This window comes from Erpetoichthys calabaricus, chromosome 4 (assembly GCF_900747795.2).
Source record: "Erpetoichthys calabaricus chromosome 4, fErpCal1.3, whole genome shotgun sequence".
Classification (NCBI taxonomy): domain Eukaryota; kingdom Metazoa; phylum Chordata; class Cladistia; order Polypteriformes; family Polypteridae; genus Erpetoichthys; species Erpetoichthys calabaricus.
Window position 1 is genome coordinate 172,203,617 of NC_041397.2, and position 16,220 is coordinate 172,219,836.

At 37.2% G+C, this 16,220-nt stretch overlaps 2 protein-coding genes across 2 annotated transcripts in view; one reads left to right on the top strand and one right to left on the bottom strand.

Moving 5' to 3' along the window:
• Nucleotides 1–7,654, top strand: part of ubac2 (UBA domain containing 2) — a 335,736-nt gene extending 328,082 nt beyond the window's left edge. Inside the window, exon 9 of the mRNA XM_028799950.2 lies at nt 5,803–7,654. Coding sequence (XP_028655783.1) covers nt 5,803–5,910 — 108 coding nt within the window. The 3' untranslated portion in view covers nt 5,911–7,654. The remainder of the gene's footprint in view (nt 1–5,802) is intronic.
• Nucleotides 1–16,220, bottom strand: part of rpl24 (ribosomal protein L24) — a 730,678-nt gene that overhangs the window by 428,071 nt on the left and 286,387 nt on the right. The gene's annotated exons all lie outside the window — the stretch shown is intronic.

A 16,220-nucleotide genomic window follows, 5' to 3' on the forward strand; every position in this document is an offset into this window, starting at 1 on the left:
GAAGAAGGGTTGGGACATTGGTGCATTTCTGTAGATTAGTTCATTATACAGTACACCCCCAAAATTTGCGAGGGTTACATTCCTAGAGCACCCGCGAATTGTGAAAAACCACAAATTTTGGATGTGGTTAAAAAATGCCTATTGTTATAGTTTAAACCCTAAGTATGCCCCCAAAACACTTTAATTTAATTTCAAACTCAGCTTAATACATTACCTAAAAATAAAGAATGTAAAAGTAAACCCATAATACTGTACAGTACTATACTGCTATCTCTCCCGCAGTGCTAGAATGTAAAATACCGATATTACTGTTATATGTACTGTAATTCATGCAAGCATGTTTTCATTGCCAGAAGCCTTAGAAGATGTTGGGCGTTTTGGCGGCATCTTGGGGCTTTAACCCTTAAACTGCCACATACTTGGGGTTTAATGCATCCCAGGACACCAAATACTTTTTTGCTGCACTTTTTAAGTAAACATCACAATTCACAAAGAATAAGTGAAATTTTAATGGAACACATGTTTTTTCATGCAAAGAGCATCACAATTACTGCAACATTGATCATTTTACACACTGCTAATGAACTGTAAAAACTATTTAAGTAACTACTGGAACAATATGTACAAGGTGCAACTGACGCCATGGATGAAATTCAGTAAATCACCGAGCCAACTGCACTTGAGTTGGCTGCATGCAAGCACACAGAGGTAAGCGCTGATGCTTGCAAGCTAGTCTAATGCAGCGGCTCAATCCCAGAGACAGTGATGCTGCAGGGTTTCACGCTTGGGTCACAGAATTGCACAGAAACACAGGAGATTGTAGAGACAGGAACTTTATTCAAACACTTCAAACAAACATGTACAGTATCTTTCAGAAGTAAAATGAGCTCAGTATGCAGTTAGGTCTCGATTAAAGAATAGGCAAACATCATAGGGGAGCACAACGGGTTCAGGACCCCCAACAGGAGCAGAGGATGTCTAGGGGAGGAGAGGGAAACAAAGCAATCAGCCAAAAAGGACAGATGCTGTTCAGGCGCGTTACGCAAGAAGCATATCACTTGACAGAGTAGCCGCAAGTAAGGGAGCAATGTGAAAGTAGTGTATCAGCGTTTTTTAAGAGGGGTTTTTTGAGGAGCGTCCGTGTTTTCTAGGGGTGTGTTCAGCCCCCCTGCTCACAGGGGGCTTGCAGTGGTCATGAGCTGGCTGCTCAACAAATGTATGGCACTGACTGATCAGCTCCTGCATGCTCGCAAATGGCACTGGGAAATGACTATAGCTGGTTGTGGAGGTTAAGGGTTAAGAGGAACAAAACGGAAAACACAAGAACACTCAGCTGGAGATACATCACAGTCAAGCAGCAGCAAGGAGAAATTAATAACGTTGTAGTGGTCCGGTGCAACTAAGATTCACACCGTTGAGAAGACAGCAATTTATTTATTTTTATGGTAGAGATTCCAGGGACGCACACAGCCTTGGCCTGACCCGCACACACTCACAAACAGAGACAAAAACAAAGCAAACTGATAATCAAATAGCAAATAAAGAATGTAATGAAAACAAGTGAAATAAATGAAAACATTGATACCACCCCTGTTCCCCTTACAGCGATTAGGTATTAAATACAACAAAGCACAAACAAAACACACACACAGTAAATCATGAAAAACGGCAACGGATGAAATGTAATGATGAAAATAGATAGTCCAAAAATCCGTTGAATGGGAATGTAAAGATAGTTCTACCGCTAGTTTCTGAAATGGTGAAGATGGGTGGACGGATTCAGGATTTCTCCTTTCTTTGCAGGATGGCCATGAATCCACTTATAGTCCTCATGTACACAGGCAGATGCCAGACAATCCAGACGCCAACCACAAAACGATCCAGGGCAAAATGAATAAGTACAGGTAACCCAACAAATAGCAGACAGACAGGAACTTGAAACACAAATTACAAAAACTTTTTTTTTGCTTTTGGTCACCGGCCCCCTTTTTAAAAGCCGCGCTGACATCCTTTGACCCCGACAGCCCCAGCACCCTCCGCAGAAGACCAATCAGAGCCACTGCAAGGACTGCTGGGAGTTGCTGTTTCAAATTCTGTTGGCTACTTTCACCAAGCCACGTTTTCCTCTACAGTTGCTTCCTGTTCTCTCTACAGTACAGTATTGCCACGAAAAAAGCGATAAAAATTGCGGAGGATATTTGCGGTTTCCGCTAACAATTATTAGATAGGTTCTAAGGAAAAATCTGCAAATGACTGAGACCACAAACTCTGAACCGTGACTTCGCGGGGGTCTACTGTAGTCATTAAAAATATCTGGAAATGCTAATTGCTTTTTTGGGCAAATATACTTTTTGCATGTTATGTGCATAGAGGAGTGAGAGCCTTAAAAGTGCTTGGCTGATATGTTGGTCACCATTTTTAAAAGTTAGTGGGGGGTTTGGGGGGAGTTGAAGAGGCTCTGTTGCAGTCTCTTAATGATCCATTCCTCAGCCTCTCTGGGTAAGCCTCTGCAAGGATACTAAAAAGTGTACTTTGTATCCAGGAGAGTCAATTTTGTCCAAGTTTTGGAACAGCAAACTCTTTGTCATTATGCAGATTTGTAAGAGATAATTTATTGACATTTATCTCATGGCACCTTAAACGGAATTACTAGAACAATAATGGATTCTGGCACCACTGCTGCATGGTTTCAGCCCCTATGTTTGCAGAGTATAGGTTGTGTTCTCATAGTTAAACTTTAAGTTGAATTAATTCAGTGTGGACATTGGATTCCAGCAAAGGCATATCTTGCTTTCTCTGTCGAGTGAATCTCAATGACAGAATATACAAGCTCAGCTAAGGTTTGGAAATTATCATGGTTATATGCTTGTATACCTGATGTTTGTAGTTGATATCGTCATCATGTTGTCCTCAAAATGTGACCTTTGGTGTGCACAGGAGCAGCTGGTGGCTACACAGATGAATGTTCATTCTGGACCATGACCCAAAGAATGAAATTACAAGTTTAAACAGTTGCAATGAACCTCCTGTGCTGGAATACTGGACACACTGTTTGTGATAGAGCAAGGAGTTTAGTAATATGGTAGGATTTCAGAATAGAGCTTCCCTATGGTTTGGGCACATATTTAGGATGCCAAATTGGGTGACCCAAACAGGGGGTGATTGTATCTCTGCAGAATTTCCACAGGGGGTGCTGCAAACCTCTGCTAAGAATAAGGTGGCCTGGACTATCCTGTTTAGCATATATTGACCATGACTTTCACTAGAAAAAGTGTCTCAAAATGAAATGAAGTGAAAGTTCATTTCATTGCATTGTATAGAAGTAAAAAGTATGCACAAGTATTTTTTGTAACAGCTCAGGAAATTTGGATGAGAATGATAATAAAAAAATTACAAAAAAGTTTAACATTATTAGGAATAATAAGCATTTACTGTTAGACAGGTAATATTATAAAAGCTTATATTGAGACACAGTGATGCAGTTAGATTCTCATGTTGGACACAATATTTGTATGGAGCCCTAAAACATTCCATATATATAGAGATTTCCTCCCACATTCAAGAAGTCCTTCATATTATGTTAACTGCCAACTCAATATTAACTCTCTTTGAGTGAGTGGGCATTTGTGTTTGAGTATTCCCAGCAATGGACTAGCATCCAGTCCAGTACTAGATTGTTCTGGGGAAGCAGAAAACAGCAGGAACAATTTGAACGAATGGATGATTCTCTACAAACTTATATGAATAATAAATAAAAATTGAAAGATTGCTACTAGCATAAAGGTATTACATTTGCTATTTTAAAGTTTCATAGCCATTTGGTGAGATGTCATTTGATTCAGAGCTCAAACACAATGAAAAGTGCAGTGTGGAGCGTTGTTGTAATGGTTTGGTTGAGGATTTACCATACTGTCCTTTTTGGATTTAAAAAAAATGTAATAAAATTCCTTATTTGTAGCATACATTAACCTTGAAATTATATACTTTTCAACTTGAAATTGGTAACTGTAAATGAAGAGAGTGATACGGTATTTCTCTATGTTTAAGGTTACAAGTGGATAAACTTTATTGCCAAGAAATACTGTATGTTTTCATCCTCGAGGGAGGGAGAAAACCTTGTTGCAGTTTAATTTTCTGGGTTTTTTTGGTCAAAAATTCACATTGCTATTTTGTTTTTATGCATTATCTTTACCTTTTTATCATAATATATTTCTAAAATATTCATTTATTGAGTAGATAAGAGGAAAAATATGGCAGAATCTTCACCAAGACTTAAAAAACTTTACCATGGATAGACCAGTTTTTTGTATCATTGTGTTCACTTTCTTTCTCAAAACACTTCTCCTCGTCATCCTTTCACTTCTCCAAATTCTAACCCCTCTGTGTTTTTGGTAAGTGCCCATTTGCTGATTAGTCCTTGACAGTCAGCCTAGATACTCAAAAATGGTTACATAAGAAGTTGTTGACATGATGTCAATGACCTCAATACCCTAGTCACAAAAAGTGTGAAAACACGCCTGCATTACTTTAGATTCACCAGTCAAAAACAGGAGCGTATCTTTGAATAGAAAATGAATGAACCGCAACACTAAGACAGCATCAGATGCAAGAACTGAATCATGGTCTAGACATTTTGAGATCGCAAAGCTACCTGCTGCTCCACAGTGATAACATAAAGACAAAAATGATGAGAAAATCCCAGAGTTATTTGTTATGATTTTGATAGCCAAATGTTTTCATTTATGACTGCGAGTAGGCCTAAATGCACTCATTGTATTTTAGCCTTTTATAAAAGATAGATATATATAAATGTTTGTAGACATTAAACATAATGAAATCCATTTATCCATTTTCACATCCTCTTAATCCATTTCTTAGTCATGGCAACTGCAACTTGTATAGTCAGTGGTGGATAAAAAGCAGAAACCAACCCAGCCCTGAATAATGATGAAATCTTTTCAGTCTAACACACTCATGCACACACACCCACACTCTTGCTCATACCAGGGCAGTTTATAGTCACTATAGGAGAAAAAAATGAGTATATTTGGGGATTTCTGTGCAGACATGAGTGTGGCTAATGAGCAGACTGGAATTTAGTCCGAGGTGTCTGGAATTGTTAGGCAACAGCACTAAACACTGCACAACACTATTGTCCTAAAATAAACTGTGAATGCCTTTAAAGGGTTTGTATTGCTAACCAAAACTCAGTGTAACTATATCTTCCATGGTAGTAGAGAGACATTCAAAACATTGAATACACTTGGGTAAGTTACTGTTGGCAGCATTTCTAGACTACAAAAGTGTATGAGTAGTAGAACCATCAATGCATTAGTCAGTCTTCATTTTGTACTACCATTGTACAAGGTGCTTTACAAAGCTAATAGAAATATGACATAAAGAAACATAAGTTAAAAAATGAACTTTTGAGGAGAGGGTCATTATGGAAGTGTGGCTTTTTAAGTAATTTATTCCATTTCGTTTATACAGTGACATGCTTTTTTCCAATTTAATTTGAAACTCAAATTGAATGCTTAAGCTTAAATAACTAATCATTGATGCATAGCCACTGTCTGAGACAGGATGACTAGAAGTACTCTTCTGAATCTCCCTAAAATCATGTGACTCTTGTACTGTGTCTTTGTGGTTTAAATGGCTGTGGTAACTGCATGATTCAAAGTCCCCAGTTTTATTTTTATGGCATAGCCTTGATCTGTTGCAATGAAACAGTCATGACATTCAAGACTTTGCCTTTTGTGACCTCAGTATATATTTGCTTAATGCTTTGCTATGTGTTTGCAGGTTGCTCGACTTATGGAGATGGGCTTTTCAAGACAAGATGCCTTGGAAGCCTTGCAGGCTTCAAACAATGACATTAACATGGCCACTAACTTTCTTTTGCAACACTGACTCCTGTTCAGGGCCCAGTGTGGAGGACTACAGGGAATCGAGTCACAGTGTGAGGTGTTTGCCATTACATATGGACACTGAAGGATCTTGTCTTTGGGCTGGTACACTCTGAATTGAAGGGCTTTTTTCTTCTTGATTTGCTTCAAAGCAGTGTAAAGGGCATCATTCTTAAGGAATTTGCAAATACTTAATTCAGTCAGCTTCTGGAAAAATTATGCATCTGTTTTTCCCTTTCTATTTCTAAAAAAATTGTTACAGAGTTTGACACCTTGGAAATGGGGTTTATTTGAAACATCAGGAGAATTGAAGCCTTGGTGCTGCTTAAAAATGTGTTAGTTATCGCTAACCTGAAAAAATGGTGTGAATTTACTTAAGAAATTCTTAATTTCTGCTTTTCTATGTCTTTCCTATCATGTTATTCTAGAGAATGTTTAGAACTTTATTTATTCACTTTGAAAATGTTGTGAAACTGAAGTTTTATCTTATTACTTGTATACAGTAATTGCTATAATGTAAGAAGTCCAAAATTATGAGAGGTAAAATGTATTTATATTTTGTAAGTGTGCATTTAGAGCTCCATTTGTTTTCAAGCCTTATCAGGTTTTTAGCAGCACAAAGAAAAGGTATACTTTATTAAACAGCAAGGTTGAAACATTTGGAAGGATTATAGTTGACAGCATAAAAAATTATTTTTTTAATCAAGAAAAAAATCTTAAAATGTCATTGACACGTTTTTTTTTTGCCTTTATAGCAGCTGAAGATAGTCCTCTGCATGTCTATTAAGTACTCTATACTGTTCAGGGGCTTCTTGCACTTATGTCTCTGTTTCCTTCACTACTGAATAACTGAACATTTAATCATGCTGAGAAAGATTAATTGGAAGGCAATGACAATGTCTCTTTTGCAGATACAGTAAAACCAATTGTCACCCTGATGGCACTGAATTCTGCCTGCAGGACAGTATGTTTGAGATGGCTAAGGTGTCAATGCCACCTGAAGTATAGATTATTAAAGCAATTTAAATAATATAATAATTATAATAATGAAAGATTAAGTTCATTGTATTTTATCATTCAATTTTTTATATGATCTGTCTTCATATTGATTAATATTTCTGTTTTAAATGATAAAGAATTTAAATCTGGAGAAACTATTTCATTTTACTCTACTTACTCTTTGTTTATATGAAGTTTATACATCCAACCTAATCACAAGCCGGAAAAGAGATTGTGATGCTGCTTGTGCAACTTCATCAATTTGCTTTGCAGATAAGGTGAATGTGTAACAAAGTTATTGCAAGTGCGTCATATAGGGTTAACCCCATCAGGAACAAATTTAAAACATCTTCTTATTCTAGACACAGGTCAAGAAACATGTGTCTGAGAAAAGCAAGAGAGGGGCAAAAGCAGACAAAATGGGTCTCAAAATAATTATAACGTACAACTAAAATGTCCATTGCCCTGCCATGTAAACAGAACACACACATAATGCGTATGACCCGTTACTCAGAGCAGTACCATTTGCTTTAAGTGCATGAGTGATGTCTTTTTTTGGAGCAGTTGTGAAAATTTCTACTTTGTTAAATGCTTGAATAAAACCTACCTCTTACATTTAATCTTGTTTTTTCATTTAAAACATTTTTCCCAATCTGATTTTTGAATTGTCTGCCTTATAATTTATGTAAGGATATGTCTGATTGTCATTTCTTCTTTATTATATTAAACAATTTGCTTTTGCATATTAACCAGTTTTGATTTGTCATTTACATATAATGTACATTTTGGTTTTGTTTACTTTGTCTTTTTTGTCTGAGTTTGCATCATTTTTTTTTATCTGTGATAAAATTTAATGCTCGTGCACAATGACATCCAAATACTTTTCTTTATTTTGAGCACAGGGCACCATGCCTTGTTCTTAAAACACAGCATTTAAAAATATTTGTTTCCTTTTCACTGTTTAACAAATGGTTCCTGTTTATATATTCTTTTAAATATTATCCATTTACGAAAGATCCATTGTATATAAACCCCTTTTAAAGGAAATAAACTTTTAGTTATTAATTTAATATTGCTAGCCAGAGCTGATGTGGAATAATGACAAAATAATGTAATATTGCAAGATAAAAAAAAAAAACCTTGTACAACCATAATTTCTTTGTTTCATATGGAACAGTGTTTCTTCTTTTTGAAAGTGGTAGAAGGGTGGTGCAGCGGTTAGCATCTCTGTGTCAGTGTTGTTGTGATGCAATTAGTTCTCGCCTTTGTGCCCAGTGCAACAGCTCTCTGCAATATATTCAGAAACTGGTACTTTTGAAACACAACTTTAGTCACAGAATTTATTTGTCATACACATTATTAGCCATTGTGTGAATATGAACATATAAATCGATAAAATCTAAAAAATATAATACATTTTCCGTATATAGCATACTGTATATACTCAGTTTGACCAGTGACAGCACCATCTGAATTGTACATCTTCGTGTTCAAAAAGTAGAGGCTGTTGAGCATACAAAGATAGAAAACAAATGATTTGGATGACAGTTTTGCATTTTGATTGGTACAAATTTATAACTGTTACAGATGAGTGAAAGGCATTATTCGGCAATCTGAGTGGCCATCAGTGCTTTGCAAGTTCTGCACAGAGTTTTGCAATAGAGAGTCTTTCACACCGTTATTTTAAGAAATATTACCTTGTTAGCAGAACATTCCCAGCTAAAATTATTATGCAGATCGAGTATCTCTCTTTAATGGAATTAATTTGTGTGCAATAGGAATTTGTTTTTGTTGTCCATCTATGGAAAAAGATGATATTGTGCTTTTAGTTCTTCTATTCATTATTGAACCTGCTTAGTCCTTTTTGGGATCTTAGCATCTTAGGTAGGAAACTCATTGTGGACTGGGTGTCAGTTCTTTGCAGGGCACACTAGAGTTACCAGCTAACCTATGTTATGATTAAGGTGTGGCAGGAAAAATAGGGCACCTGGAGAAAAGCCCAACCAGACATGGGGAGAACATCCAAACTTCACACAGACAAGTGGGCATATTGAAATTAAATCCTAGAATACTGGAGCCATGAGGCAGAAGGGCTAACCACTGCACTACCGTGCCCCCTGCCTTTCGTTCTTGTATCATGCTTTTGGGCACAATTGTCTGGGCACAATCTGTGGTTTCTGTTTAAATAATATAGTATGATGTACTGCTTACTATTTTTATGCAAATGTGATATTGTCACATGTTAGTGTGAACATGTGAGACATTACATATAGTAATAATTTCCCCTTGGGATTAATAAAGTATCTATCTATCTATCTATCTATCTATCTATCTATCTATCTATCTATCTATCTATCTATCTATCTATCTATCTATCTATCTATCTATCTATCTATCTATCTATACAAATTTTTTATCTATTTATTTTGAAATTGCTATAAAGTGCAATTCCTCACTACATAGTGGTAACCATATTAATAGTCTGTCTCTTTTTTTCTTGCCCGTGTAGTATAAACTGACCCAGCAGATGTGTGGCATGGGCAGCATGGTCGCCTGTCTGCTCCATGGGTCCTGGTTTGTTTCCAGGTTTGGTTTATCCTGTGCAAAGTCTATTTATCCTTTGAACCATCTGCTTTTACTGGCTGATTTGGAACTCTAGGCTGACTGCATATGAGGTAGTGTGAAATGTGTGCACAAGATGGTATGGCTTACCCCATCAGTGTCTTGTTCCTCCCTTGTGCCAGATGTTGTTGGGTTAACCTCTGGTTCGTTGACATTCTATATCGGAAAAATCAATTTCAGAACGTGAACATTCTCTAGAAAATGGTGTAGAAAGTTAGGAGAGTCACAAGCATGTTTCACACAGGATCTCAGCAGGTTTTAATATTTTTTCTATAAACTTTAATTCTATGGGGTTTAACTACTGTTATGTCTGCTGGGCAGATGTGGTTTGAAGTAACCAGAAGAAGGATGTGAAAACAGAAATGGGTCAAAACAGGCAGATCAAAGAAAACCATGCATCAAGGTGAAAAATGAAGAGCAAAATTCTAAGTCAAGGACAAAACAAAAAGTCAACACAGAAAAGAACAAAATACAAGTGTTTTAGCAAGAGTTTGAAAAGGACTTTTTATCTGCTGCTCAGCTTGGTAAGGATTGCACCAGAAGACCTTTTATTATGTTATGTCATAATACTCAGGTCATAACCTCTGAGGACACACCCATATCAGCCTTCATATGTCTTCTAATAATGGCTGCCCAAAATCGCAGTGAATATGCGAAAAACAAAATTTCAACCGAGACAACCCAAAAAACAATTTTCAATTCAAAATAAATGCTAAAGACCCTCAAAATAAGTGCTGGAGTACAATATTTGGTGCATGGTTGCCTAAGAACTGTCCAGAAGTGGCAGAAATTAAGCTCGATAAGCCTAAGTAAATGATACTTTTGGAATTTCCACTGATACTATAACTAATATGTGCTCTGTGGCAAAAAACAAAAAAGCATGACCACTTGAAAATGACTGTGATGCTCATAGTAGTCACTAAAGAGGCCTTATGAAAGACTCTTTGGCTGGTGTATTGCTATGTGCAGCTAAACATTAGCAAAATTACAGAAAGGTGGTAGACTTCAGAATGAGTAAAGGTTCCTTTATTCTGGTCTTCAAGAGGAGTAGACATTGAGGAGGTCCTGGGGTATAGGAACCTGGCAGTACAGTCAGATTCAAATCTGGATGGGACTGTAAACAAAGAAGGCTTTACTGGAAAAGCTGCCTTTCCTGAGAAGATGCTGCTGCTTTGGCGTGGGCAAAACATTTCTGCATATGCTTTATCAGTTTGTGGTTATAAGTGTGCTCTTTTATGCTGTGGTATGTTTAGGGAGTAGTATGAAAAAAGGAGATGCCATCTGATCTAAAACATTAATTAGGAAGGCTGACCGTTTTCTGGGTACTAGCCTGGGGCTGTCTAGAGGCAGTAGTAGAGAGACTGATGTTGGCTTGACAAAGTGCTTCCCACCTTACACCTGATGTTCTTGTCAACCACATGATGGTAATGGGAGAATGTGGCTAACAACAACATAGCCGCAGTGTCTCGAAATATACAAAATGGTAGTGAGCTCAGTAAGAAACAAGACACAAAATTGCAAAAGTGGAAATATAAATTACATAGTAATTACAAAATAATCACATCATCAAAATGAAAACAAAGGTACAGCATATGTACAATAATGTCGTATTTGAAAACCTCAGAAACATAACATTAAGTTCAAAACAGATGAATAATAGATTAAAGGAAAAATGCAAGCAAATACCCCAACAACATCCAAATCCAAAGCTGAGCAAGTAGCAACATACAGTATGTGCCTCTGAAAAACAAATATATAGTGCACAGTTCTTATAAAACAAGCAACTCTGGTAGAAATTACTAAAACATAACTACCGTATATACTCGCGTTTAAGTTCTCCTGCAGATAAGTCAGGGCTTGATTTTACCGTATAATTTCTGGTATTTTATAATGTTGGTCGTATAGGTCGAATGCGGAAAACTCACGCTATTGGTCTAAGAGATTATGATATAATAATGTCCACCTGAGAGAGTAACCTGAAAGCGCTCTACAATGGTGCATGTGCTTTGGCATGCGGGTTTCTACCTCTCCTTAGCTATAGTTTGGGGATTCAATGCTGCAGTTAGCATGTATTTGCAAATAGGGTACCCACTGTCTTCTAGTACCCAGCCACCAGCAAATACACTCCAGAGTTGGACTTCATATAAGAATTATGTGTACTTCTGGCTGCAATGTCTGTTAAAAGTCGTTTATAGTTGGTGGCGTATCATCTGCACATTTAGTGCTAAAAACCTTTTTTATCAGGTATGAATGAGATTTACCATGGATGAGTCGGGACTTGATTTTACTGTATAATTTCCAGTATTTTGTAATGTCAGTCCTATAAGTCGAATGTGGAAAATTCACGCTATTGGTCCAAGAGATTATGATATGCTAATGCCCATCTGAGAGAGTAACCACGGAGCACACTACGTTTTTTTATATGCATTGTGCCTACATGTCCACACGGTAATACCAGAACTATTCCGAAGCGACATTTGCACTGTTTTGTGTATCTCACACCCTCATACACCTTTATCATAAGAGCTTCCCTTATCTACAATAAAGCTTTCGATCAGAAGAAAATATGAAGCTGGTTTTAAATTAAAAGTCGTTGAAGTGGCGAATGAAAATTGGTAACTGTGCTGCTGCAACAAAATTCGATGTGTCTGAGAAACTGGTGCAAGATTGGAGGAAGCAAGAAGATATTAGAAAAAAAAAATTAACTGTCGTATTTTTCAACGGATGTACAAGTCGGGGTCTGATTTTATGATCGATTTTTTGGGTTTTAAGACCTGACTGGTAATGAAAACAAAGGAAATTTTGAAACATCCCAGATAGTTAGGAATTAAAAAATAAATGGCTTCTTCAAAGTGCATTTGAAGCTAACCTCATTACTTAGAGGCCATTGGCAGTAGCATTTTCTTTCCTACACGTTGCAAATTGATGTCAGGAGAGGGCCAACAACAGTCGAGAGAAGATGGTTTTAAAGAAAAATGTAAATTCATGTACTGAACTTTAAATCAAACAAAACTCTTAAGACTTTGAATAATTAAATGTCAAATCAATTTACAAGGCCGAAGTGTTTACTCTCCTCAGTGGTTTCTCTTTTGGGGAAAACAGCAATAAATGACACTGTCTTCCCAACAGTACCCACTAATTTTGAAACCCAGAAAGCAAGGAAAAAGAGGTGGACTACGAGTACGTCTGAGACGGAGAAGTTTAAAACACCTTTGCCAACCATCATCATGAGCAACGCACAGTCCTTGCGAAATAAACTGGACGGGCTGAGAGCATCTGCGCGATACCTCCACGAGTACCGTGAAAGCTGTCTGATGTGCTTTACGGAGACCTGGTTTAAGAATATAGACTCGGATACAGCAGTCGAAGTAGATGGATTTGTTTGTGTACGGCAAGACAGAAATCCAGCTTCTGGTAAGCAGACAGGTGGTGGGGTCTGCCTTTGCATTAACAAAAGGTGGTGCAGGAATATCACTGTAAAAGAGCGCATCTGCACACCAAATATTGAATAACTCACCATCGGACTTCGCCCATACTATCTACCACGGGAGTTTAATCAATTATTTGTGACAGTCGTTTACATTCCGCCGCATGCTGATGTGGGAGCTGCAGCTGAATCAATTCTTGAAACTGCTCATAAACTAGAAACCAAATAAAATGGTTCTTACAAACTTGTGATGGGTGATTTTAGTTTATACAGTCTGGAGTCAGTATTACCAAATTACCATCAATATGTGAATATTAACACTAGAGGGGACAAAACTCTGGACAAGTGCTATGGAAATGTCCCTAATCCCTACATATCGCATCACAGAGCAGCCCTGGGTGCGTCTGACCACATCGTTGTTCTTCTTCTCCCAAAGTACAAACAGAAACTGAAACAAGAAAAACCAGCCATACGAACAACACAAAACTGGTGCAAGTCACTGAATGAGGCCACCTATACTGTCAGCGAATATATTCAATTCTGTGAGTCTATGATCATTAAGGAAAAAACTGTCAAGGTGTACCCAAACAGTAAGCCATGGATCACTAAAGAGGTTAAAGCATTACTATTGCAAAAGCAACATGCACATCAAGAAAATAAGTTAGAAGATAAGCGAATTTTACAGCAAAGGATTAACAGGTTAATTAAACAAAATAAAAAGATGGATGGGGAAAAATCAAGAGGTGGTTCAATGATAACAATCCAAAGCAGGTCCCAAAGGGACTAAAAACAATTACAGGACTGGGCCCTAAAAAGAATGTGGATTTTCCAGCTGACAAAGACCACAAGCTTTTAGCAGATGAACTGAATAACTTTTATGCCATATTTGAAACTAGTGATTTCAGCACCCAAAACACAGAAATAAAGGAGATGCTTTATAAAAACACCAGGTATTCTGCTGTGATTGGGTTCAGTTTAACTGAAGTGGAAAAAGGCTTGCGGAAGGCCAAAACAAACAGTGCAGTGGGACCAGACGGCATATCAGGTCGGCTCTTAAAGTCTTGCTCTAAGCAGCTCTCCCCAGTTTTTCATTTGCTTTTTAACTGGTCTCTGACCTGTGGTATTGTACCTAATCTGTGGAAACAATCAATCATTACTCCTGTATCTAAGGTTTCTAGGTCAAGCTGTTTAAATGACTACAGACCAGTGGCACTTACATCTATTCCAATGAAATGCTTTGAACACTTGGTGAAAAACATTTTAATGACAGAGACAAAGTCTTTTCAAGACAACAATCAATTTGCTTATTGTGCAAACAGAAGTGTGGAAGATGCTCTGCTTGTTATCTTACATCAAATCTATACCTTTCTTGATCAGCCTGGTTCATATGTCAGAGCACTATTTTTGGATTTTTCTTCAGCGTTCAATACTATACAGCCTCATATACTGATTGGGAAATTAAACAGTATGAATGTAAACCCATGTATCACACTATGGATTCAGAACTTTCTTTTAAATCATTCACATACAGTTAAAGTTCAGGACACTTTTTCAAAAGCTCTTCATTCAAACACAGGAAGTCCACAAGGGTGTGTCTTATCACCATTACTGTTTACTCTGTACACAAGTGACCTGAGACAGAACAATGACCACTGCTCCATTATTAAGTATGCGGATGACACCATGATCATAGGATGCATATCTGGGGAGGATGAAAGCCACTATCTAAATCAACTGGACTGTATAGTAAACTGGTGCAATAAAAACTTTCTCACTCTGAATGTAAAAAAGACCAAAGAAATAATATTTGATTTTAAGAGACAGAAATCTGTATGTTCACCTATTGTAGTTCTGGGAGAGGAGGTAGAAATAGTGACTGAATATAAATACTTAGGAACTTACCTAGATAGCAATCTTAACTGGAATACAAATACAAAAAAATTATTTTCTAAATGCAATCAGCACTTATTTCTCCTCCATAAACTCAAACTATTTAAAGTAGACAAGGACCTCATGTTGTCCTTCTATCGCAGTATGATCCAGTCTGTGATCACTTTCAGTTTCATTGCCTGGTTTAATAGTCTTGACAAACCAAAACTTAAAAAAGCTCCAGCAGATTACAAAGTATGCAGCTGAAGTTATTGGGGCTGATGTACTGTAGATGATTTGACTAGTGGGTGTCAGAGGGCAATGCTAAAGAAACTGGAAATCATCTCAACTGATGACAGACATCCATTACATGGAGAACTAAACTTCAGTAAATCAGGAAGGATAGTCGCTTTGAAAACCCACACAAATCGCTCCAGAAACTCCTTTTTCCTAGTGCCATACGACTTCAATAAGAAATATCGGAGATAATGTTTAAGGTTTTGATATATATCCTGTAACCTTTTTTTTTTGGTGTAAATATGTTTTATCTAACTGCCTTACCTTAAGCTTTCTTATTTCTATTTGTCTGTTTTATTTCATTCTGTCTGTTACCTGTTATTAGATGCAACTGAGAAGGCAAATTTCATGTTTTCTTGTGTAAACATGACTAAATAAAGAAACCTAAACCTAATTGGGTCAGTTTTGGCCTCATCAGATCATGTAGCCATCCTCCAGCTGACTTCAGAGTTTCCAGTGTGCCTTCTAGCAAACTCTAGCCAAGATGTCATGTGCATTTTTTGACAGAGGCTTTCTCTTTACCACTGTCTCATAAAGCTGCAACTGGTGAAGCAGCCAAGAAACAGTCTCTCCAATCAGCCACTGTAGCTTCTAACTACCTCAAAGTTCCCATAGGGCTCTTGGTGTGCTCCCCCTCTCAGTCTCCTTGCATGATCACTCAGTTTTTGTGGATGGCCTGCTCTAAGCAGATTTCCCACTGCGCCATCCTCTTTACATTTCTTATTGATTGATTTAACCAGACTTCAAGGGACATTCAGTGACTTGGATATTTTCTTAGATCCAACTTCTGACTTGTGTTTTTCAATTATCTTCTCACAGAGTTGCTTGGAGTGTCTTCATTCTGTAGGTTAAGGCCACCATACTGACTCGCCACAAGCTGGACCTTCCAGATTGGGAACATTTATACAACAATCAGTTGGAACTTCTTGACTGCCGACAGTTGATCTCCATTGAACTAACTGCGAATTTTAAAATGAACTGGCTAAACCAGTAATGATTTAGGTGAGTGATATGAGAGGGAGTAAATATTTATGTGATCAATTATTTTGTGTTTTATTTTTATAAATAATTTATATCATATTTTGGAGATCTATTTTCAT